The 23425-nt window shown below is 54.4% G+C and overlaps 1 protein-coding gene across 2 annotated transcripts in view; it reads right to left on the bottom strand.

Moving 5' to 3' along the window:
• Positions 1-22399, bottom strand: part of PAX7 (paired box 7) — a 115022-nt gene extending 92623 nt beyond the window's left edge. The window contains exons 1-4 of one of the 2 annotated variants that reach the window (XM_017505787.2): positions 21571-22399; positions 18732-18967; positions 18000-18129; positions 16962-17096 (exon numbers count right to left, since the gene is read on the bottom strand). In XM_017505787.2, coding sequence (XP_017361276.1) covers positions 16962-17096; positions 18000-18129; positions 18732-18967; positions 21571-21655 — 586 coding nt within the window. In that variant the 5' untranslated portion in view covers positions 21656-22399. The remainder of the gene's footprint in view (positions 1-16961; positions 17097-17999; positions 18130-18731; positions 18968-21570) is intronic. The other variant, XM_017505799.2, reaches the window with a different exon arrangement.
• Between the last annotated feature and the right edge of the window lie 1026 nt (positions 22400-23425).

Genomic DNA, 23425 nt, shown 5'->3' with positions numbered 1-23425 from the left:
GAATAAACCTCTCCGAGCTGTGCTTTCATCTACAAAATTGGGATAATGGATACCCATGGGGCAGGGCAGGGGAGTTAAGGGAGATGAGACATACAGAGCACCTGGCTCAGTTCCTGCCACGCAGCAAGAGGTGGGCAGGTGGAGAGCACAGGTGTCCAGCGAGATGGCCCTGCTCATCGGCACCTGAAGAGCCGAAGTACCTCTCTGTGTGCCTCCATTTCTGTACCTACAAATGGGCTTCTAAATTAATGATCGCTCCTTCAAGGTATTCTTGGGAGGATCTGATAAACTCATTAATGTAAAGCACTTAACACGCAAGCAGTTGGCTCTCAACTGGCCATTGTCCTAAGTAGTAGATGTTTTCAATAAATGGCTACCTCTTTCCTGCCTTCCAGGTTTTAAGTCAAAATACCACCTCTTCTGGTGGCAGGCCTCCCTGCTAGCCTGATTATTAATAAATATCACTCCTCTGTCAGTCCTTTTCTATCACGATTCTGCTTTATATTCTTCAAGCCCTTTTCTACCTTCTAAAAGCCTTTCTGTATTGGTGAACCTGCCGCTCGCCTATCTTCCCCCAGTATGTGAGCTCTATGCAGCCAGGACCCTGTGCTGTTGCCAGCTGAGCTCCCAGGAATAGCACCTGGCACAGAGTGGGTTCTCAATGCATTTTGCCATAGCAGTAAAATGGTAGTTCTAACTCTACCTTTCTGGGGCAATGTTGGAGTGGGGGTTAGAGGGAAAGGGGGCTGGTTGAAGTTAAGGGTAGAGGCAGCCAGTGGCCCTCCCTTCCCCTCCCACCCTTTACCAGCTCTGCACACCCCCCTGCCCCACTCTGGAATGTGATTCCCAGGCTGTGGGCCCAGCTGGCCCAGCCTTTCCGCTGCTGCCCGGGATTCTCTTGCCGCCTCCTGCCAGGGGGCTGGTGAGCCTTGATGGGTTTACCTGGGTGTTAATCCCCCAACAATCCCCCCTGGCCTGACCTGAGAGCCAGCTTCCATTCTTGTCCTGGGTCTAATTAAGTGCCTGAAATGCCACTTCCCCTTTCAAACCAGGCTGCTTTTCTCTGAGGCAGGCAGGTAAAGCCCAGCCTGCCTCTTTGAAGCAGCTGAGGCCGGAAGCCTCAGCAGGTGCATGAGGAGGTGGGGGAGGCACTGTGAGGCCTGGAGGGAGGGTGCGGGGGAGGGAGGGAGGGAGCTTTGCAAGGACAAACACCTGCAAATCTTCCAACTCAGGATACTTAACCTTTGGGGGACCCTGAGCACTGGAAGACTCGGAATCTCTCTACAGGGAAATGCAAATATCCAGACACATATCCACCACTGATAAATTAATTCTGGGGGTTCATAGTCACCCTTTGAAGCCTCTGTTGTCCCCAAGTTAAGCTGATGTGACGGCACTTTCCTTTAAATATGTATCTGCATCTAAACAGATAGATGGATAGTCCTACCTAGATACAGAGACAGATTTAGATATCACTGTATAAATCTAGACAGCTATATCCCGACTCAACAAAGCTGTTACTAGGGATGGAGAAAGGTTATAAAATTTGGGATAGAGAAGTTTATAAAATTTGTATTTTATATAGTTTTTTATGATGTGAAATTTTACAAGTACATATTACTTTTACCGTAAATCTTTCAAAAACCTATAAAAATATATGCATATACATTTTAGAGCCACCGATGAAGCAATGTGCTCTTGACTTAGGAAATTCCCAGCGTATAGGCCTTTAGGGGTTGTCTGTTTCACACAAATCACTTTCGGGTCTTTTAGCTCATTTTAAGCATGTGTTACCTATGTGTCACATAGCTTTTTTGTGTTTTAATTCATTTGCTCCCATTGTCTGGATGAGAAAACTAAGGCTGAAAGAGGGGAAGCCACAGCTCAAGGGACATGGTGGGGGCAGCACTGGGGAGGAACCTGGGCCTTACTGATTCCAAGTCCAGCGGGCTTCTGTGCACTGAAGCTGCCTGTGGATATAAGGGCTCAGAGCCCAAAGCTGAGATGACAGTGGGTGTCTAGGAGATCATCCGTGGCACAAGCAGGAGTTGGGGACAGTATGATAGAGCAGAGGTCTTGCCCTGTCAGCCCCACTGTTCCCAGCATGGTGCCCCGGCAGATGGGACCCTTAGTAAGGACAGGTGACCATAACAAAAGCTGAGGGACCCAGCAACATGAAAGGAAGAATGTTCCCTTCATGGTGCCTGGCTTAACAGTCTGGGACTGGGTCTCTCTTCTGACTCCCCTCTCTTTGCTGTGCAACAGGTATCAATTCCCTTCCCCTCTCCGGGTTTCAGTAACTCTATCTGTAAAAAAAGGTGTTGTATAAGATCAGTGGCTCTCGCTGGGGAGGCTGTCAGAATGACCTGGACAGATTGCTCCAAAGCCACTGTGCTCAGATGTCCCAAATCAAGAAAGTGCCCAGGTGCCGGGCGCGGTGGCTCACGCCTGTAATCCCAGTAAATTGGGAGGCCGAGGCAGGTGGATCACAAGGTCAAGAGATTGAGACCATCCTGGTTAACATGGTGAAACCCCGTCACTACTGAAAATACAAAACATTAGCTGGGCATGATGGCATGTGCCTGTAATCCCAGCTACTCAGAAGGTTGAGGCAGGAGAATTGCCTGAACCCAGGAGGCGGAGGTTGCGGTGAGCCGAGATTGCGCCATTGCACTTCAGCCTGGGTAACAAGAGTGAAACTCTGTCTCAAAATAAATAAATAAATAAAAAGAAAGAAAGTGCCCAGGTGTGTGTGTCTTACAGAAGCACCTGGGTGACTCTGGGCACAGCCCTCTGCCCTCCTGCTCCCCCACCCTCCACAAGCTACCTTGAATCCTCCTTCCAGCACCATCCAAGGATGGCATTGCAACCAGCTGCCCCACCAGGTCCCAAAATGAAGCACAGAGTGTAACTGCTTCCTGGTCACGCAGCAAGCCGGGCGGGGCGGGGCGGGGCGGGGACTGAAGAGGCAGACATCAGTGTCTCTTGACCAGCCCTGCCCTTCTTCCAAAGAGACCTCCCAGCCAGGAGAGAAAGTTCCCTAATCAGAGGAATAGAAGAGGAGGATAATCATTTGTCACCAGAGAAGCAGTTATCACCTTATCTCTGAAGACCAATAACCACAGCCTGAGGGCTCCGATTCCAGGAGCATACAGAGCTTCTTCCCCTCACCCTCCTCTAGAGCGGCCTTGGATGGGAAGTGGTCCTTGCTCTTCCCAAAACAAAGTTCTGCCTCCCTGGAGTTTCCTCTCTCCAAGAGGAACAAGGCTGGTTTTTTACTGCTTCCCCTCCACGGCACACATGCCCAGAGTATTACAGCTCAAAGGATCGCCCCTGAGGCTGAGAATCCCGTCTCCATGGAATACAGTTTGAAAACCACTAGGCGGATCCTGCCTTGCCATTGTTCAGACAAAAGGACCAGGGGCCAGAGACACGAAGTGGCTCTTCCAGAATGACACAACAGTTAGTGCTCAGGCTAGGGCCTCTGCATGGGGCCATTCACATGAGGATCTGAATTCCAACCCTAACCACAATCTGTGACTCTTTTTCCTCTGGGCTTTATTTTCCCTTGCTATTCAAAGGACTGTTCCCAAGATGGTAAACAGACCAACCCTTCAGCAGGCCAGGTTTGAGGTCTCTAGCAGGGCTGAAGATCGCAGTAGGTGCTTCTGGGTGCTGGCAGTGTGGGTGGTAGTGGGGTGGTGGGGAGTGGCACTGGCTTGAACCACAGTCTCCCCTGGACCTGAAAATCTGGGGTTTAAGAGAACGGGGAAGGGGGCTGGGGGCTGCAATTGTCCAGAGGGGGTAAGAAGGGGAGCTGGATTTTCTTCAGGCCTCTTAGGGCAGAGGCACCAGGGTCCTGCAGAGCCTGTTAGGAGGGCACCCTCCTCCCCTTACTTCATCTGGGTAATCAACTCTCTGTGCCTCAGTCTCCCCCTCTATGAATTAGAACTTTAAAGCATGTGTCACATAAAACACAAAGGGTGATGAAGTGCTGGGCGGGGGAAAGGCCACATTTCCTGTGGTTGTCCGTATTCCTGCCTTCCTAACTCCTGATGGCAAGGCCTTTACCAGTTTATTATGCTCCTGTACCTGCACACAACTGCCGGCGGACCAGTGGCCTTTCCTTCCTTTGGCCTCATTCTTGTCACTCCCTCTGGACCTTAGCTTTCCCATCTGTAAAATGGCCAGATGACCTCTAAGGCCTGTTTGAGTCTCACTCTACCCTTTGTAATCTCAGTCTGCAGAGGAATTCCAAGTTCCTTTGAAAGAACCTAGCAGCCCGTCATGGGCTCAGGACCCCTGGGCATCAGTGGGGGAGTCTGGGAATGGGCTGCTTTCCTCCTCTTCTGTCTCCAGCTGGGGCAGCCCTCTCCTAACCCTCTCTTTTTGTATCCCTTGCTCTCCAGCCCCTCTGTACCTCTCTGTTCCTTTCCCACAACCTTGACCTCCTATCTAGAATCTCCACGCCTTCTGGTACATTCTCTGCTCAGTGAGTCCATCACTCCCCTCCTGAAATATCCTCCACAGTTACCTGCTGCCCTTGGAATAAGTTCTAACTCTTTAACTTAGCTTTTGATGAGTCTGGACTGGGGGTGGGGGTATCCTCCCCAGCACAGCCCACACAACCTAGAGGCTTGATCAATAGCAGTGGAATAGCTGGACATGGCGGCTCATGCCTATAATCCCAGCACTTTGGAAGGCCAAGGTGGGAGAATCGCTTGAGCCTAAGAGTTCCAGACTAGCCTGGGCAGCATGGCAAAATCCTGATTCTACAAAAAGATGCAAAAACTAGCTGGGTGTGGTGGCGTGTGCCTGTAGTCCCAGCTACTCGGGAGGCAAAGACAGGAGAATCTGAGAGGCGGGAGGTTGAGACTACACTGAGCCGTGATCACACCGCTGCATTCCAGACTTGGTGACAGAGCAAGACCCAGGTTAAAAAAAAAAAAAGTAGTAGAGTAAATGGATGAAGAGTGAAGTGGCCTTCACTTTTCAAATAATTTTCAAATGAATGGAGTCAAGGCATGTTTCTGGGAGATGGCTGGGGGTGGGGAAAACAGCTCTGGTTGGGGAGGGGAGGTGACTGGGGGCCAGTCAGGTGGGAGCCTGTGTCAAATATCCTCACCTGCCTCCTTTATACCTGGAGGATGTTTTCACCATCTCCTCAGTCCAAAGCACTCACCCCTACCTCCCTACCCTGTCTGTGAAGGCTGCCCAGCCTCTGTCTGTGGGGACAGGAGCCATAAGGGTAGGGAAGTCCCTCCGCACACAGAGCAGTGTCTGCTGGGCTCCAGGAGCTGTCTCTGTTTCTACCTTCTTCTCTTGGCCTTCTGCTGAGTGAGGAGCTGCCCACAGCACAGACTATTTCTCCTTCTAGAACTGTCCATCAGGTGGGATACTATTTATTTGCACCTGGCTGTGCACCTGCCCCCACACCACCCCTGCCCGCATTTGGTGATCACATATGGATTTACAGCCCATTTCTTTCAAGGCCCCTGTTATTTCTCAAGTCATAGGGGAGTGATTGAAACAAGCCTTGGAGGAAATGAGGGGGCAGGAGAGGATCGGGCTGACATTTCTCCAGCTTCCCATTCATTGTCCCTGTGCTTCATGTAATTCTGCCCTTTACGCTTCCTAGCCTACCTTGAGATTGTGTCTATGGACCCATTTCTCAGAAGAGGACACCTAGGTGCTAGAATGCTTCACCAAAGTTACCCAGATCTTTCAGAATCCAGGGTCCTCCTCTTTCTCCTTCAGTTCCCTGCCTCCTTCTCTTCTGCCCAGCCCCTAATTCAGCATCCTCTAAAGCTGTGATCACAGATTCTCGGGTCGCCACACCAGGGTGACTTTTGGAGACCTCTGTACCCAGCTCCAAAAGGTCACAGAGGAGGAAGAGAGAACCGGGTGCCCAAGCCACGTAGCACTTAGTGACAGATTGCCAACGGACGCAACTTTCTCCTTTCCTCCACCACCCCGTCCCAAGTAAGCAACCCAGCCCAGGCGGCAGGGGCAGCGGGGCCCAGGTGCCCTGAAACCTTCCCCTCCACTGACCGGCGCGGGCAGGTGACCCAGCCAAGCTCAGCAGACGAGCCCCTCCACCAGGGCCCGGCTTCCCCTCGCCCAGAGCTCGGTTTTGTTGTGGGTTTTGTGAGTCGGGTTTTGTTCCGTCCCCCGCCCCTTCCCGCGAGGCCGCCCCTCCCCCCTCCCTGCCCCAGTTCTCCCCCCACCGCACCTCCCGGATCCCCGCCCCGGCCCCAGCCCTTCCTCCCCACCCCACCCCCGGGCTCCCAGCGTGCCCGCTCTTGACTTCATCCACTAAGTCAATAGCCCGGGCGCGGGCGGGCCGCTCCCCCCGAGCCGCGCCGCCCCGCGCCGCCCCCCGGTTTTCTTCTCGGGATAATGGGGGCTCTTTGTGGCCTAATCAGCCTCCTGAGGGGCCGGGAGGCCGGGAGCGCTTCCCCCGCGGCCGTCGGTGGAAATGAAAGCGGGATTAGGCCGGGGCCTGGCCCACACCATAGTAAAGCGCCACCAGGCATTCGCCCCTTCAAAGCCCCTTTCGGGGGTTTGGTTACTTTATTTCTAAAGTTGTTTGTATTTCTAAAGTGGCCATTGAGGCGCGAGCGGGGACTGCGCCGAGGGGGCGGCGGGGAGGGGGCGGCCCCGGGAGGAGGACGAACTCCTGGCGCCTCCTACCCTCTCCCCGCCTGCACCCGCTGACCAGTTTCCAAGCCGCCTTCCCGGCCCTAATTTCCTGCTGCCTGCGGAGGCCAGGAGCGGCTCTTATCCTCACTAGTCAGATAGGGAAACTGAGGCTCAGGTACCACCGAGAGATGGAAAAGAACGGGTCTTTGGGGAGGGGGGTAGAGGCAAAGGGGGCCATTTACAGCAGCAATCGCTTGTGACACGCAGCTCTGGGTGAACCTCTCCGTGTCCCCTGTATGGGTCATCAGGCCACCGGAGAAAAAGTCCCAACCAGAATCCAGTTTGATCTCTGGAGAAGGGGAGGTTCAGCCCCATTTATTAAAGAAAGTTCCAAGGTGTCTTTTCTTAGGTTTCATTCCGAGGACCTCCAACAAATCCCAGAAATGCTGGGATTCTGCAATCACTCAGAATCTTCACCCATCGAAAAGGTGGGAGGGGTGGGCATTTTGCATTTTGGCATTTACAGACAGTGGGAAAGAAGAGTATGGAGGATGGGGTATACCCCCCCCCATTGGAGTTTCTCTTTCTACTGTATTTTTAGACCCTGAGAAGTGTGAATTCGAACTCAAGAAATCCTAGTGGGAAGGAGAGCTTCAGGGTGAAAATCGCGGGAGAGCTGGAAAGCGCCTTGCCAGGTGGCTTAGAGACCAGCTTCGTGAGTTAGGTCTATGGTTACTAGAAAGTGTGGGAGATGCAGGCACTTCTGCAGGCTTCCACTGGGAATAAGAGGTTCTAGAAGCTTTTTTAGGACTCCTTCTGACCCCTTCCAACTCCCAAGTCTGCAGCCCAGGTAAGCCAGAGCAGACTCTCAGACAAGTTTTCAGGAAATCAGGAGGCTTGATCCAGACCCACAATCTCCCTGAAAAAGCATACAGAACACACTGCACAGACACACACACCTCACAAAACTTCTGAATGTTGCTCTCTCTCCACCTTCTCCAGTCACCTAAAGACCACGGCCTGCATTGGAGCCCGCAGCTGTAGCTGTCCCTTCCCACCTGTCACCCTCGCTGAGGCTTGGGACTATAGGGAACCCAGCACTGGCTGCCCACTCACCCACTCGGGTGGGGTTCTGCAGGGTCTGGGTCCCATGGAAAGGACCAGGAAAGTTTAGGGTGTAGCTTCCGAGCTACTTATTGCGTCTGCCACCCCATCCCTTTTCTGTCCTGACGGGGGAGTGGGGGGCCTCTTTGATCTTCAGTCTTTTCATGGTGTCAGTGAAGGCCCGAGGCTCAGCAGCCCAGCCCTCCTCCCTCCACCTCTTCCTCGAACCTGTGGCGAAGCCAGGCCCAGCCCGACCCGATGACTCGGGCCACACCAGAGGTCAGCCTGGAGGCTGCCTGCCAAATTCAGCCCCAGCCCCCTAAACACTCTGCTGTCGTGCACACACACACACACACCATTCACAGACACCCAGACACAAGGCAGCCTTGCAAAGATGGAAGCCCACAAGGATATCCAAGTAAACACACAACACATATTTGAGACACTTGTATCCAGGTAAACACACAACAGATACATACACGAGACACATCTGTTGATTTGTGGGCTTGTTTATTTTCTGTTTCCACTGCCCGGCTCAGAACTCCATGAGGGCAGGGACCTTCTTGAGTGTTAAGTGCCTTAGAGGAGTCCCAGGCACGTAACACAATGCCTGGCACCTAATAGTTGCTCAACAACGTTTTACAGAATGAATGAAGACATTCACACATATACACCCCAGAGGAAAATTTCTCTTTTGGGTGATAGACGTTCAGCATATAAACGCTTCAGAAAGGACCCTTCCAATAACCAAATGGGGTGGGGGAGATGCTCTCCACTCTGTTTTGGAGAGGGGAGGAAGCAGCAAGGACCAGACCAAGGGCAGGGACTCAGTGCCCCTCCTCCCCATCTCCTCATTTTGGGCTTCCCATCCCGGAATCAGAAGCTCCCTGGAGAATACCGGCGTCATCAGGAAGCAGCAGCTGAGAGGTTCTGAATGGGATGTGGCCTCTAGGAGCCCAAAGACCCCTTTATACTAGATGAAAATTTCTGCCTGTATGAAAGTATGTAAGTATGTAAAAGGCAAGGTTTTAAAAATTATTTTTTCGGTTTTAGCTTATTCTTAAAGGGATCCAGGATCCCCTACAAGGATAACAACATTTGTCTTAGCTAATTCTCTTTCTTCATGGAAGGAAACTGAGGCCCAGAGAGGTTGAGTGGGTTGTCTAAGGTGACATCGCTAGTGAGTTGCGGACAGGATGGACAGTAGAACCTCGACCACGACCATGATGCACTTCGCCCCTCTCAGATTGCTCCAGCCTCCCACACCTGGGGTCAGATGGAGAGCAAGGCGGCTGGAGGAGGGAATGGAACACAGCCGCGCGGGGCTGGTGGGTGCGACCTGGACCCGGAGCTGCACTGAGTCTTCAGCTCGCCCTGGGTTACCTCCCTCTGACTCGCCCTCCAGTCCGCAGCGTTCGCAGCCTGGAAGCAGGGACAGTGGCCCGAGCACCATCCCTTCCCAAAGCCGCGAACTTAGAAGGGGCGGCGGCTAAACTAGAAGGCGGCGAACTTCACTCTCCGGGCAGTGCAGCCCGGGACGGCCTGTTAATTTAGCGACGCTCTGAATACGGTTCCCCGCCTCCCCCTCGCTCCACGTCCCAACACCGCCGGGCACGCGGGCTGGCCCCTGCCCAGAGCCCGGGTTGGAGCGCGGAGCCCGGCCCCCGCCTGGGGTCGGCCTCCCTCACGCCCTGCCGGCCCAGCTCTCTCGCCTCTAATTATGCGGCAGGATCGTAGCGAGCCGCTGGGACGAGCTGTAATATGATGAACTGCCTTTGTGCCAGTGTCACCGAAAGCGCTTCTGATAAGGGGAAGCCGCGGAGGATCAAAAGGGCGGCCGCGGCTCTCCCGCCTCCCGCCTTCCCCTCGCCGCCGCCCGGCTCTGCGCGCTCGCCCTCTCCGCCAGTGCTCTCCCGCCGGCTGTCCCTGGGTCCTGCTGGCTCTCCTGATCCGCCAGTCCCAGGGCCAGCCTCTCGGTGACTCTGCATCTCTTTGTCTTTCTTCCTGGTGCTCGGCGCCTTCCTCGACCCCTCCGCATTGTCCAGCGTGTTCAAACTGTACATACGATTCTCTTCTGCTGCGCTCAGCCTTTCTCACTCTGAATTTTCTAGCTCTCTCCTCCTCTGTGGCTTTGTCTCTACTGCGTCTCCCCACCCCTCCCTTGGTCTCCACCGGAGCTCAGGCCCATCGCACCTCCGTGACCAGGGCAACTAAGCCATGGAAAGGCCCATTCGCTGACCCGCACACTGGGAAATTCGGACAATTCGCCGGCAGCAGACGCACAGAGCCCCGCGGCGGTCCCAGTGCCCCTCACAATCCACCCTGGCTCAGCTCGGCTGCCAAACCCGGGGCCAGGCACGCTTGTCCAAGGCGTCCTGGAATGCCCTCGAGGCCTCTTCGGAGCTGGACTTGGGGCGCACACAACTTCCCCTCAACCCTCCCGAGGCTACAGCGACCGGCAGACGCTTTTCCTCTCCCAATGGGTTGAAGTTCCAAGTGCAGCCGACCCCCTCCCTTCCATCCCCTTCCCCACACCCCTTCCTTTGGCCCCCGCCTCCCCTTTGCCCTCGACCCCGTCTCTTCCTTCTCCAGGCCCCTCCCCATTCACAAGCTGGTAGTTTCCCCTGCGCTCTCTCTGGACTTCTTCTCTGCCTCACCTCGCCCCCACCCCACTTCGTTTGAAGTTTTGGAGAGATCTATCTACTAATGGCGAAGTTTCCCCCTTAGGTCACCGTTCTGCCTTGATTCGATTTGGGAAGGCGAGTTCCCTCCCTCCGCCTGCCCACCCCAGCCCGGGCCAATTGCTCCAGAGCAGGTCAGAAAGCGCTGACCCCATTTCCACCTTTTCCTCTTTCAGCCAGAGTTGGGGGAAGGGGAAAAGAAGAGGGAAGGCCCCAGTGGCAAAAACCGAGGGGGGCATCCCAATCTTCCAAGCGCCTCTGACCCTCACCCTGAGTTTCCTAATTACCTCTTTAGTCTGCAATGAGAGTGAGAGAAGAGCTATTTTTCTGGAATTTCTGGAATGTGCCCCCCTCCCTTAGTCATGGCCTTCAAGGCCCCAGAGCCTCTGGAGAGCCTTCCTTTGGGGGTCTCCCCTCTGTGCAGGAACTCTTCCCTCACCCAGGCATTATCTTTTCTGGGGTGTGAGTCGTGTCTAGTCTTAGACTATGAGCTTCCAGGGCCACGGCCAGGACCTTGTACATTACATGTTTATATCCTTAGGCGCTCTTGACCCGCAGTACAGAAAGAAGCCTCATCAACTTTGTTGATGATAAAATGATGGCAAATAGAAACTCCAAAGAGGTAACCTGGAAATAAATCTCATTTGCTGAGCCCTCTTTTCTTATATAAAAATATGTTTTTATATAATATTTATATATAATGTAATGTGTAACAACTATCATTTTCAGAAAGACATTCTTAAAAAAAAAAAAAAGCCCAAATAATCACCTTACTGCTTTAAGGCTACTGTTATATGTGCTTTTAAATCCTTCCATGTAAATTCCACTGAAAATTTGGAAAGCTGTGAAAGGGGAGGGGGCCGCGGGAGTTGGGGGGAGGTTAATCCGGGTTTAACGCCGCGATGCAGTCTTAGGACCAGGGTTAGCCTGATTGCGTTATCTCTTCCCAACATTTGAGACGCCCATATTTTACCCAGCCAAATAGCTCCGAGAGCAGCGCAGATGGCTGCCGTGGTCGCGCCTCAGGAAAATGTGTTATTAATATCTAAATAACTTCCCAATACTGTCTGGTAAATCTCCCCTCCACCATTCCAAATGATGAATTCGTTTGAAGTCTTCCCCCAGCCCCATCTTTTCAATGTCTCTCTCTCTCTTCTCTCTTCTTCTTAGCCAGGCTTATTTCAAACTGGTAAATATCTAATTCCTTTAACCGCTGCGCCGTGCACACTAGTCTTTTAGGTACAAACGCCTCGAAACAGCCGGTGTGTGGCGGTGCGTGCCCCGAGGGGAACACAAAACCCGCACGCCCTAGCAGCAGGGGATCCTGCCCGGCTTAGACGTGCCTGCGTTCCAAGACCGGCTGAGCGCGGGAACCTCAATCCGGGAATCGAGCCCCTTTTCTTGCGCGCCCTGGGGAGCCCCTCTTGGTTCCCCACGGAGTCCCAAAGGCACCCCCCAACACTCAGCTCTTCCGCGGCTCCCAGTCCCCCCCCCACCCCGCTTCCACCCCTTCCCAGCTCTCCGACGGCTTCCCCCGCTCTCTGGGGCGGATAATTGCCCTCCGCTCGCCTGTTCTCCCTTGTTTAAAGTTTGTTTTCTAAATGTCTTCTATTAGATTATGCTCGTTCATTCCCCCTCCAACCTTATCTCCTTCTGTCTCTTCTCTCCTTGCCCGTCACACTCGATTTAGGCACGAGTTTATCTGGCAAACAGTTTGCAGACTTTGTTTATTTACCGCGGGTTCTGGGGCTGCGAGCGCGCGAGCGCCGGTGTTTGCCTTTGTAACAGTTATCTCCTCATTGTTGTTCCTCGTTAGTCTCCGCTCCCGCCTCCCTCTCTCTCTTCTTCGGTTGGGGGGATGGAGGGAAGAAAAGGGGAGCCTTGTCAGCCCAGTGTGGGCCTGGCCCCTCGCCGGGAGCCCCCTCCTCCAGGAGGTTCCCAGCTCCGCAAACCCCTCTCCGCTCGCCCCATCCCCCATCCAGCCCCCGGCCGGGTGAGCCCCTCCCGCGCCCCCTCCCTCTCTCCCCCTGGTCGCACTGGATATCCTCCGCCGAGCGCTGCCTAAAGCCGGGAATTGCCTGACACCCTCCCATCTTCCTCCGAGCCCCCATTATGCGAAGCTGATCCCACTCTGAACAGCTTCAAATCCCGCCTGGACTCTGTTTGATTAGATTGCCAACCCGGGGTAATCCTTTGATTTGGTGGAGTGTCAATTACCTTTCTCTAAACACACATTTACAGAGGAGGGAACTTGTTGGTTTAAATCAATGCAGATTGTTTCGTGATAAATGGACTATCTTCCTCCCCTCCCTCGCCCCCTTTGCCGAGGCTCCTGTCCCTCTCCGCCCCCGCCCCTTCTCGGTTCTCGAAGATCCCATAAACAATGTCTCTTCCAGGTGTGAAGCCGAAAAAATGGTGTGGGCTGAGGGGAGCCATGCCCCCCTTCCCCTATTCACTGGCTCCCCCGGAGCCTAATTAAATTTGGCAGGTCCTTGTACACACAATCAAAACAGCTTCCTCCAGTGTAGCAAACGACCGAAAACCGCATTAGCAGCTATCGCCGCTGCCAAATTAAATTGTTTCCCACCTCCTTTTACAAGTGTCTAAAACCGACACTCCGGGCTCTCCCCTCCTTTCCGATCCTTCCCCGTCATTTCCCACTCCACACCTGTAAGTTCCCTGCCTTAAAAATAAATAAAGGAAAAATGCAAAGAGAAACACATCTGCCTCACACACCCTCCTCGCCAACCCTCTCCCCAGCTCGGACCATCTTTCACACCCAGGAAGTCTGCGAATTCTCCAGCTGGACTTCAACACCTCCAGGATTCCCCCCCACCCCACCCCCACGCAAAGAAAAAGGCTGCCTCCACTACTACTACTACTTTTTTTTCTCATCTTGTAACTTTCCCCTGTATTTCATATTAATTGTAGCCTCCTTGGTCTTTCCATCTTAGATACCAAAGTGGAGCCCCTGGTCCCATTTGGTCAGCTTTGGCTTAAACTGGTGCACTGTTAGATGCGTGGGGCTTTTGTGTTCTTATTGTTTGTCACTGCTATCATTGTTGTTTATATTATTGCTTATTTCTTGACACTCACTCCCTCAGCTCCCACTGAGGAATGGTTTGACCCATTGCAAGCCCCAATCATATTCCCCACAAGAATCTCTCTGAGCTCAGATTCTGTGAAAATCTTTTCCTTTCTCTTCCCTCCTCAGATCCCCTCCCTGTTGGGTCCCTGGCCTGTCTCTCCCCTGACCCTTGGAGAAAGGGGTGAAGAGGAGGGAGTCTACGTGCATGGAGGTAAGGAACTGTCCACTTCCCTCTGCAGGTGAGCTGAGCTTGGCTGGGGCAGGCACCGATCGGCAGCGGTCTGAGAATGCTCATAACCAACAATCCTAATAAGTCAGTCTTAACAAGGATAAGAGGAAAAAAAAAAAAAAAAAAAAAAAAAAAAGCAAAAAAAAAAAAAACCAAAAAAAAAAAAAAAAAAAAAAAAAAAAAAAAAAAAACGAACAGCCTCATGAATATCAGCCCAAGGGGAGCAGGAGTGAGCTGTTCAGAGATGAAAGTGCACAGAAATAAAAGCTCAATTTAATCTGCTTTAAAACCCTTCAACTTAACGTTTGTGCTTCAAACTCTGAGAGTGAGAACTGATTGCGGATAAATAGTTTCTTACCATGCCTGGAAGCTATTACACCCCTCTCCAACACAGTTTTCTATTCAGCAGTCCCAGTTTTCATTACCAGCTCTAATAAGTCTTAACATTATTAAATGCCAAGCGGACGATAGGAAAAAACGGACTCAGGGAGGGATCTCTCTTTAGTGCTTAAAGAGGAGAGCTCTTAAACCCCTTCTTTGGCGGCTCCCTGCCATGAGAGGGGCAACTCCCCCAGAGAAAGCATTTTTTAAAAGCAAGAAGCCAAAAACAAAGTTGTGGGTGTGCGCAACTCCCCCATCTCTGCCCATGGGGCATCTCTGCCTCTCCCTACCTGGAAGACTCAGGTGGAGGTTGGAAGGTCTTGACACCTTTAACTTGGCCATGAAACTGATGTCTGGGGCCTGGGAGAGAAATGAGGGGTTCACAGGAGGGCCTGCTGACCTGCCCAGGAACTCAAATAGGAAACAGATTCAATTTGCTCACAGATGGCTAGATAGCCCTCTTTCATCTGCACCATCATATTGTTCATTCACACTCATCTAAACGCCCCCAGCATTCAGATCCAAAGGCCCGTGGGTGAACAGTCACACCAAGAGATGCTTACGCTTACACTGCCGTCCAGTGCACAATCACCGCACCCAGCGCACCCACCGTCATGCAAAGACTGCAGGACTTCCTGGACACCAGGCTCACTGCATGAGATCATTTCATTTCTTCAGCTCCTCTAGACTCAGCACCTGTGAACTCAGCCTCCCCCATCTGGCACAGGCTTCTCTTTAAACCCTTGGAGATGCGGTGCTTCCTGGTTCTGCTGCAGGGAAAACCTCTCTCCAGCGAAGTGGCTTGTTAGCTGGTGTGATGAGCAAAGGAATCCTCCAAACTGCACCATCTTTCCAGCCTCTTCCTTCCCTTCTTCCCTTCCCTTCCCTTCCCTTTTTTCTCAGAGGAAATTTACCTATTTGTGCTTCCTCACAAATTGAACTGGATACACTCCCTGTGTGCAAACATATCTAAAGTTTCTCCAAAGAAAAGCAAACTCGTCTCCTTCTCTCTGGGATAACTCTCAGAAGAGCTGTCTTTTGTGCAGGGGAGATTATTTGTCCAGAAAAGATTATTCAAGTTCTATGTACCCCTCCCCCTTTCTCAGCCCACAAAAAGTCCATCTAGTCTCCTTCCAATAGGAACTGAAATAAGGGCTGGGTCCCCCAGCAGGTGTCCCAGGGCTCTGGGCAGATCGGCCAGGCCTCTGACCGCTTGGCGGTGCCGGGCTGCCTCCCACTGCAGACCCGAGGCCCCGCAGCAGGCCCGGCACAGCGGGACGCCGGGTACAGCTCGCTCGGTCCCTTTCTTCCTTCGCCCTTTTGTCCCGGGCGGGACAGCGGCAGCACTAGGGGCCCTGCGTGTCAATAGCCCGCCCCTTCCCTTCGCTCCGGGCCGCTCTCACAAGGGACCGCCCGGCCCCCGATCCTTCCTCCTGGATCCTTCCTCCTCGGACCAGGCCTGTGGGGGCTGGGCGAAGATAGGAGTTGTCTTAGTAGGCGGGCTTTGTCTGTGAAGTTCATCTTCAAGGTTGGGAGGGTCTTCTGAGAACTGGAGAGAGACCTGGGCTGGGAGTGCTTGGGACGCGAGGAGAGGGGTGCTGGGAGAAACCTCTGGAGGGAGGAGACTGGAACCACACAGGCTCTTTGTAAGCTTTCAGGTTCTGGAGCACTCGCCACTTTTTCCAAAGCCATGGATCTGCAGGTTCCCATGGCCACTGTCTTTCCGATTGCCTCAGCTTGCCCCCTCCCCGCGCGAGTGTTTGGGGCCTTTTCTTTTAACTGTCAGTCTTTGTGACTCTGGGTCTTCCATTTCTATTTCTCTCCCGGTCGCCCCTTAACGTGCACTTACCAAGTCTCAGAGAGAACTAGGAGGAGAACTAAGAAGGCGATGAGGAAGGGGAGAGGGTAGTGAGGAAGAACTTTCCCTTCCTTCTCTCGAAACTTCCTCGCGTCAAGAAACAAAAGCACAATTCTCTTCCCCGGGCTTGCGGGCGCTAGATAACTAAACGCCTTCCTTAGCTGATCCGGAGATAAAGCGTGGCGCTGGGCTCAGACTCCAGCCTGCCCGCGGAAGCCGCGCTAAGAATGGGGAGAGGGTGTGTGCAGCCTCAATCTCTCCCCCAGTGGGATCCTCCGACCCTGGGCAGCTGGGAACTTGGCCTCCACTCCCAGCCCCGCCGGCGCACGCCAAAGTGGAAGGCACCCTCTGTCCCCCAGTCCGCCCTGGCAACGCGGGGCTGAGTCAGGCGGCGGCCCTGGCTAATTTTTATTGATTGCAGCGGTCAGTCAACTGTCAGGCGGGGTTTCAAGGGACCGTTTAGAGAGCGTGTGCGGGTCTGGTTAACAAATTCGTTTAGGGAGCCTCGGGCCGGCTCCTCCTTCCTCACTCCCCCACCCCGCACCCCCTCCCCCGGCCTCGGTGCCCAAGTTTCCTATAAATAATTGATCAACGCCGGGAGTAGCAGCCAAAACAGCAGTCCGGGAGGACACACGTTCCGCAGTACTAGGGTAAAACCGGCGCGCACGGCGGTGGCACGGTTCGCGGCGCGCGTAGCACTGCGCGCGGCCCCGCAGCCGGGCTCTCTCGGCACCGGCAGTCCGCGCCCCGTCTCTGTCGCGCAAAGAAGGCGCCGGCTCCGCATCCAGCCCGCATCCGGGGTGCGCACCCAAGGGGCGCTGTCGGCAAAGCCTGAGCGGTTGCCGGCTGCCTCGCAGCCTGAGAGTTCTCCCGCTGGAGTTCTAGTCTCCTGCTCCGGCGGCGCGAGCGAACCTCCGGCCCGCACACCTGAGTGTGGGAAAACCCAGGCTGGGGCCTCGCAACCCCGGAATCCCCTACCTTTATCGCCCAAGATGCCGTCGATGCTGTGTTTGGCCTTCTTCTCGCCGTCCTCCTCCTTCTTGTCTGCCTCATCCTCCTCCTCTTTCTTCCCGAACTTGATTCTGAGCACGCGGCTAATCGAACTCACTAAACCTCAGAAATTCAAAGGCAAAAGAGCGAGTATAAGTTGTTGGGGCAGAGGAGCGAGCGGTGGCCTGGGCCCCTGGGAGAAAGTCAGGAAGCCCCTGCTTCCTTACAGATATCCATTCATCCCTCTTCCACACGGACACTCACTTGGGGAAGCCTGGTTCACACCCGGGGCACTCACAGGGTGGTTAGACTGTGCATTCCTATGCAGATGCTTGCACACAGTTGTGCCTTATACTATCACCTGCCCTAGGTGCACTTCCACCCACACCCCTGAGAGATCCCAGAACCTCCCTGGAGTCTCTCCAGCCCCTGCTGCCACCCCCACACTTAGGTGTGCATCCTGGCCCTGCATGCCTGAATGCACGCGCACACACACACACACACACACACACGTCACTTTCTCTCTCACAGGCCGTATGGTTTGGGACCTCCAAATTTGGGACCCAAATGGCTGGTGGTGGCAACAGACCAGACATGATGACTCTGGACAGCGGTCCAGGGAAGCCAGTGGGCATCCACCCTCTTAGGACAGGCCCATCTATTAAAGCCACTTCTCCAGGAAAGCTCCAGTGGGGCTCTTATCATCCCACTTTCTAGGTTAACTTTTCGCCCATTTCTGCCTGCCCGCCTACCTTTCTTCCTCCTCCCTTTCACTCTTCCTTCTCTCCCCTCTTTTTCTTAATCTTTTTTCTTTCCCTCTTCTTTTCTTTCCATCTTATTACATCCTGTTTTGATTTACTCCTCTGTCTTAACTCCCTTTGCCTTTCTGATCTCCTTTCCTCCCAACTTCTCAGTAAGTTCCCTGTCAACCATCACCTCCCCTCCTCTCTCTCCCACCTCCAGCCCTCCACATCAGAGCCCTAGCCACACTCCCGGCCAGGTCTGCTGGCTCAGCTGCCTTCTCACCTGAGGGCACAGTGCTTCGGTCACAGTGCCCATCCTTCAGCAGCCGGTCCCGGATCTCCCAGCTGAACATGCCTGGGTTTTCTCTCTTGTACTCCTCGATCTTTTTCTCCACATCCGGAGTCGCCACCTGCTTCAGAGGTGGAGGTGGGAGAGCAGGAGTGGAAAGATGGGGTGGGGGGAGGGAAAAACTTTTAATATCACCTCTTAAGAGCCCCAAACCAGGCTGGTGGTTCTGGTTACCAAGTGTCCCCCTACCCTCCAAGAGATTGGCTTTATCCTTTCAAGAAACTGGTTCCTGGATCCCAGAAAGGCAGCTGGGGGCCTGGCAGGGTGGCAGGGGGTGGGGGTGAGACAGGGATAGGCAATAAAAAACTCTAATTAGGACCCCCAGGCTCCCCCTCATTATCTCAGGGAAGACTGAGAGAAGATGTCTTCTGGTCTTGTTGGGTGATGGGGATTGGATGGGGATTGAGGCAAATTGTGCAAATGTGGGGACAGCCCAGGAATGGCTCATTGGCCTCAATGTCTAGGACAACCTCACTTAGCCCCATCACTAAGAAATTCAAATAATAGGAAAACAATGGGAGGATATCTGGGAACAGGAGACGCCCTCCAGCTGTACTCTCCTACAACCTAGTGCCACTGGGTGACACAAGGTAGTAAGAGGGGCCACAATCAGGATCCCCCGACCATGGGAGGCCAGCTGCCAGCCTCTGTGGCAAAGACACTCACTCTGGGCTTGCTGCCGCCAATGGCCCCAGGCCGGATGGACCCGGTCTCCTGGTAGCGGCAGAGAATCTTGGAGACGCAGCCGTGGGAGACGCGCAGCTGGCGGGAGATGACACAGGGCCGGATGCCATGGTGGGCCATCTCCACTATCTTGTGGCGGATGTGGTTAGGCAGCGGTCGCCCGTTGATGAAGACCCCTCCCAGCTGATTGACCCGACCTTGGCCAAGCGGGGTGGACACTGGAGAAGGGAGAGGAGATGCAGGAGAGAGGCCCAGGGTGAGGATGGAGGGCAGACACTGAGTGCGCTCCCTGACTCCAGTTTTGTCCGTTTGAGCCCCAAGGCCCCAGGCAGCGATCCTGGTGGTCCTCATACTGGGGCTTCGGTAGGTAGGTAGTTGGAGAAACAACTGCCATAAATCTAGGAAATCTGCAGAGATGGATAGAGGAGTCACAGCTGCAAGAGTCTCCCCAGATGCTGTGTCCCCCAAGTCCTGCCACACTATGAGGGGCGAGGACGCAGCGGGGGATTTGAATGCTGCTAAGAAGCAGAGGGAGACAGGTGAGACAGCAGAGCTACAAGGCTGGTAGAGCCTTAGAGATCTTGGGTCCAATGACTCTCTGTCCCTCAGGCTGAAGCTTGGGCTGCAGGCCTGCCTGCGTCTCGGAGAGGCCAATAACTGGTGTGATGGTGGCTCATCTGGTCAGCTCCACACTGCGGATAGTCACGAATGATCCCATTTTGTTGGGGGCTGGAAAAGGCTGTTTGATTACTACATTTACAGTTCTGGCTGGAGCAGCGGAACTGTCCCAGGAAACAGCTGAGACAGCCGAGGGACTGGTGACCTATGCTGTTGGCTGCTGCCTCTGAGGGTACCTGTGTGTCCCTTGGGTGACTCCCCTTGCTTCTAACCAACCTCGAAGTCCTAATTTCGTTTTGGGACAATTTTAGGACCCACTGCACTGCCCCATAGCTCCTAAATAAAATAGTTCAATTGGCCACACAAATCCATAAACCGTCCCTGCAGGCTCTGTGAGGCTGGTAGGCGGATGGGCCACAGTCCCCAGGTGGGGGTGACTTAGGGAGCCGGGAAGACAGACATCCCTGTTGTGTGTTGGGGAGGGGAGAACGCCCTGGTCGCCTTAATGCAGAGTCTACACAATTTCCTCACAGAAGGTTGGGGAGACACCCAGCGCACTAATCCAGCCTCGATCCCCCCAATTTGGGGACTCAGCAGCTGCGGAGATCTGGAAGATTAGAACGATTTCACAGCCGCAGGAGTGGAGGGAGCCGACTTGTAATTGAAAGGGAGGAGGCGAGAAGAGGCTCCGCTGCTGGGCCGTTCCTACCGCCCCCTCCCTCGCTCTCCCGGTCCCCCCACCTCTCTTTGTAAAAGTAGGTGTCTGAAGCCACCCTCGGATTTAATCAGAAATCGTGCGTCGCAAAGTCAGAGTCACTCGGTCTCCGTGGCGGGATATGCCATTAGCGCTCAAGAGCTCTTGAGCGCCCAACTTTATATTCAAGAGCCTCTTTAGCGACCGGCACTCGGCTCTCCTCAGTATTCTGCGTCATGTTGGGCAAATATTGTTCTAATCCGCCGCGCGTCCTCAGCCGCCTGTTTTACTTGCATTCGCTACAGGAGAGTGGCCCTGCAAATCCCCGGGTTTGCGCGCTCTCCCGCCTGCGTGGCTGCCTGTGCGCACTTGATCACGGAGCGGTTCTCTTCGCCTCTGTCTAATTCAGAGACCCGGCGCCGTCTCGCTGCCCAAGGGAGCTCCTCCCGGATCTCAGGCTGCCAGCCCGCCCACCCCCTCCCTGCCTTGTCTCCCCTTCCTCAGGCGCCAGGGACTCTAACGATTACAAGAAGAGTAATTAAAAAAAAGAAGTCGCACATATTTTCTAACGACTCCTCTGTGACACCCTAGGCTACCTACCCCCAGAAGCCAAATGATCCGTCAGTGACAGGTTGAGGCCTTCCATTAGTTTAAAAAGAAAACAGAACAAAAACACAGGAGCGGGTCTTTGCTGTGCGCTCCCAGCCTTTTCTCCAGCCGGGGACCCAGTTCGCCGCCGCCCTTTCTCTCCGCTCTCCCCGGGCGGGCGCTGGAGGTTTTGGAAGGACGCGTTAAAAAATCGACTCCTTTCCCTCGTTTGGACATTGCCGTGCCGCTCTCGCAGTTTAGAGGTTCTCCAAACCTCGCCGTTTGGAAGTTCTTTCCCGGGAGATTTCCAGAGCGCGCAAGCCCGAATAAAAAGTTTTAGGGGGAAAATCGTTACTAATTATTATTTCCAATTAGTTTGCTTCCAGACAGAAAAGCGGGAGTGATTGAATGTGGCTTTGGTAGAAAGGGGTAGCCTTGGTGGTTGAGGTACATAAAGTATCACCCATGGTAGGTGGTTCTAAATAAAAGGTACTGGGAAGACCAATTCCGAGGGTGGAAAAAATAATTCAAAACAAGAGTAGAAAGCCGGCAGCCAGCGAGCCCGGAGAGCAGAGAAACTGTCAGGGAAGAAGTGTGTGGAAATAGTGGAAAGAGCTGAAATTCGCCACGACCTGAAATTTACTGGGAGTCCAAATCTACCAGAAGTTCAGCCCTGCGGGTTAAGGCCAGCAGCTCGCGACCTGTGAAGCGAAGGCCGCCGGTCAGTGAAACGCACGCAGAAGCGGACAAGAATGGGTCCCAGAAACTTCCTGGGTTCCGCGCCCGCACTGGGACACAGAAGAGAACAGGATCCCTCTGCTACCGCCGGCGCCGCCACCATCCTCTGGAGACCGCAACCTCTCCTAGGACCCCGAGTTTCGGGCGGCGGAGTCGCAGCGAGGACAGCCTGGACGCTCTTACCTTCCAAAGGGAATCCGGTGCGGGGGTAGTTCTGCCCCGGAGCTGGCCGCATCATTCTCGGTACGGTGCCGGGAAGGGCCGCCATTCTTGCGCACGCCGGGGACGAATCCAAAGTCGGCAAAAATCGCTTCCCGTCCGCTCCCTTCACCCCTGCTGCGATCTCTTTCTTTCCGTCTTCTGCGTCTTCTTTTTTTTTAACCTCTTCTCCCTCCCCTCTGCATACACTCCCTACCCCCACCCCCCACCCCTGGCTGCAGTCAAACGCGTCCAGAAGCTGGGGAGGGGGGTGAGGTAGGGGGCGGAGGTTGTGGGGAAGGAAGGTGGCGACGACAAGGAAGCTCAAACAAACAAACACTCCAGCCCCAAGTCTGCCTCTGCCGGCTGGGCTCTGCCAGAAGTTGTGCGGGCTGAAGGGCCCGGCAAAACCAGGAGGCGAAGCCCGGCAGCGGAGGGGGGACGGGGGGACGCGGCCGGAATCGGGGCGGCCAGCCTCGGAGTGGCGAGCGCCGCGCTCTCGCGCTCTGGGCCAAAGTTTCCGAGCCAGGAGGCTGCGGAGTGGATTTCGTTCTCGTATTTATTTATATATTTATTTTCTCGCTCTCGCTCCCTCCCTCTTCTCCACGCCTTCTTTCTCCGGACCACACTCGCTTCTCCCTGCACACCAGCTTTCACACCCCCGCCCCCTAGGAGACCCGGGGACGGACGGAAGAAGGAGCCTTCTCGGGTTTCGTGGCTAGAGGGGGCGACCCGGGGTGACGGGGTTGGGGGAAGAGAAATGGAAAAGCGAGGGGGCGCGAGTGATCAGCTGGGTAAGTTGTGCAAAAGTGTTCACAGAAGTACGAGGAAGGGGAGGAGGAGGAGGAAGAGGAGAAGGAGGCGGCGGCGGCGGCAGTGAACGCGATCTGATAGGTTCGGACTTTTCTTTTATTCATGAGGAGGGAAGGGGGCCAGGGCGCAAGGGAGCAGAGGACCAATAACGAAAAGAAATCGCCAACGAATATTTTTTTCCCTCGTTTCTAATTCCCGGCTCGACCTCGTTTTGGGGGAGAATTTGAACCGCCGTGAAAACAGAGGGAGACGATCCCGGCGAGCTGGGGACTGGGGGAGAAGGGGAGGGGGCCAACTTTGTCCCAGTGCCTTCCTTTGATGAATGGGCCGGATCCGCGGAGTCCCCGGCCCCCAGGTCGCCCACGGCCGCTCTCGGCGTCCCGGCTCTATGGGAATGTCTGCCTCCGGCCCGGAGCCTCCCTGGAGTTTCGCCTTTTCTCTGGCCTCCCAGGGGCAGAGTCCGCTGTATTTCTCGTTCTCTCCCTCGTCTTACACCCTCTGAAATTCCTCCAGTGAGATTCCCCGGGAACCGGCCTGGGGTGACTTGAAGGGAGAAATTCTGACTTTTTCTGTGTGATAATGTCAGAGCCCCGGTGTCCTGTTCTTACTCTCCCTCCCCGCCGCTCAGAGAAGCCCCCAGTAACCGTATCTGGTTCCGAGGCTTGGAAAAGTGGGTTTGCCAAGTGTTAGGGACCGGTCTCTTCCTCCCCTTCCAGCCCCATCCCGTGCAGACACCTCCAGCTGCCGTCGCCCTTCTCCTCAGTCCCCCAGGCCGGGCCCAGAACTCCTTTCCAGCACGTAGTTGGGTTTACAGGGAGGTGTTGCTGGTGTGAGGACCTGGGGGTCCAAAAAGGTGGGAGTTGGGAGGGAGGGAGCAGGTCAAGACTTCTGAGCTCATCAGCTCGGAGCTCCTTTCTGGTAGGTTTGGGGGGACATCCTAATTAAATGATCTGGAATTTGGGTGGGGTGATCAGAGGTTCCTGAATTCTTTGCTCTCTGAAGCCAGGATGACCAGTAGCCCCAACCT

Source organism: Cebus imitator, unplaced genomic scaffold (assembly GCF_001604975.1).
Source record: "Cebus imitator isolate Cc_AM_T3 unplaced genomic scaffold, Cebus_imitator-1.0 Scaffold15, whole genome shotgun sequence".
NCBI lineage: Eukaryota > Metazoa > Chordata > Mammalia > Primates > Cebidae > Cebus > Cebus imitator.
The sequence above is the reverse complement of the archived record's forward strand: the minus strand, read 5'-3'. Positions and strand labels throughout refer to the sequence as shown.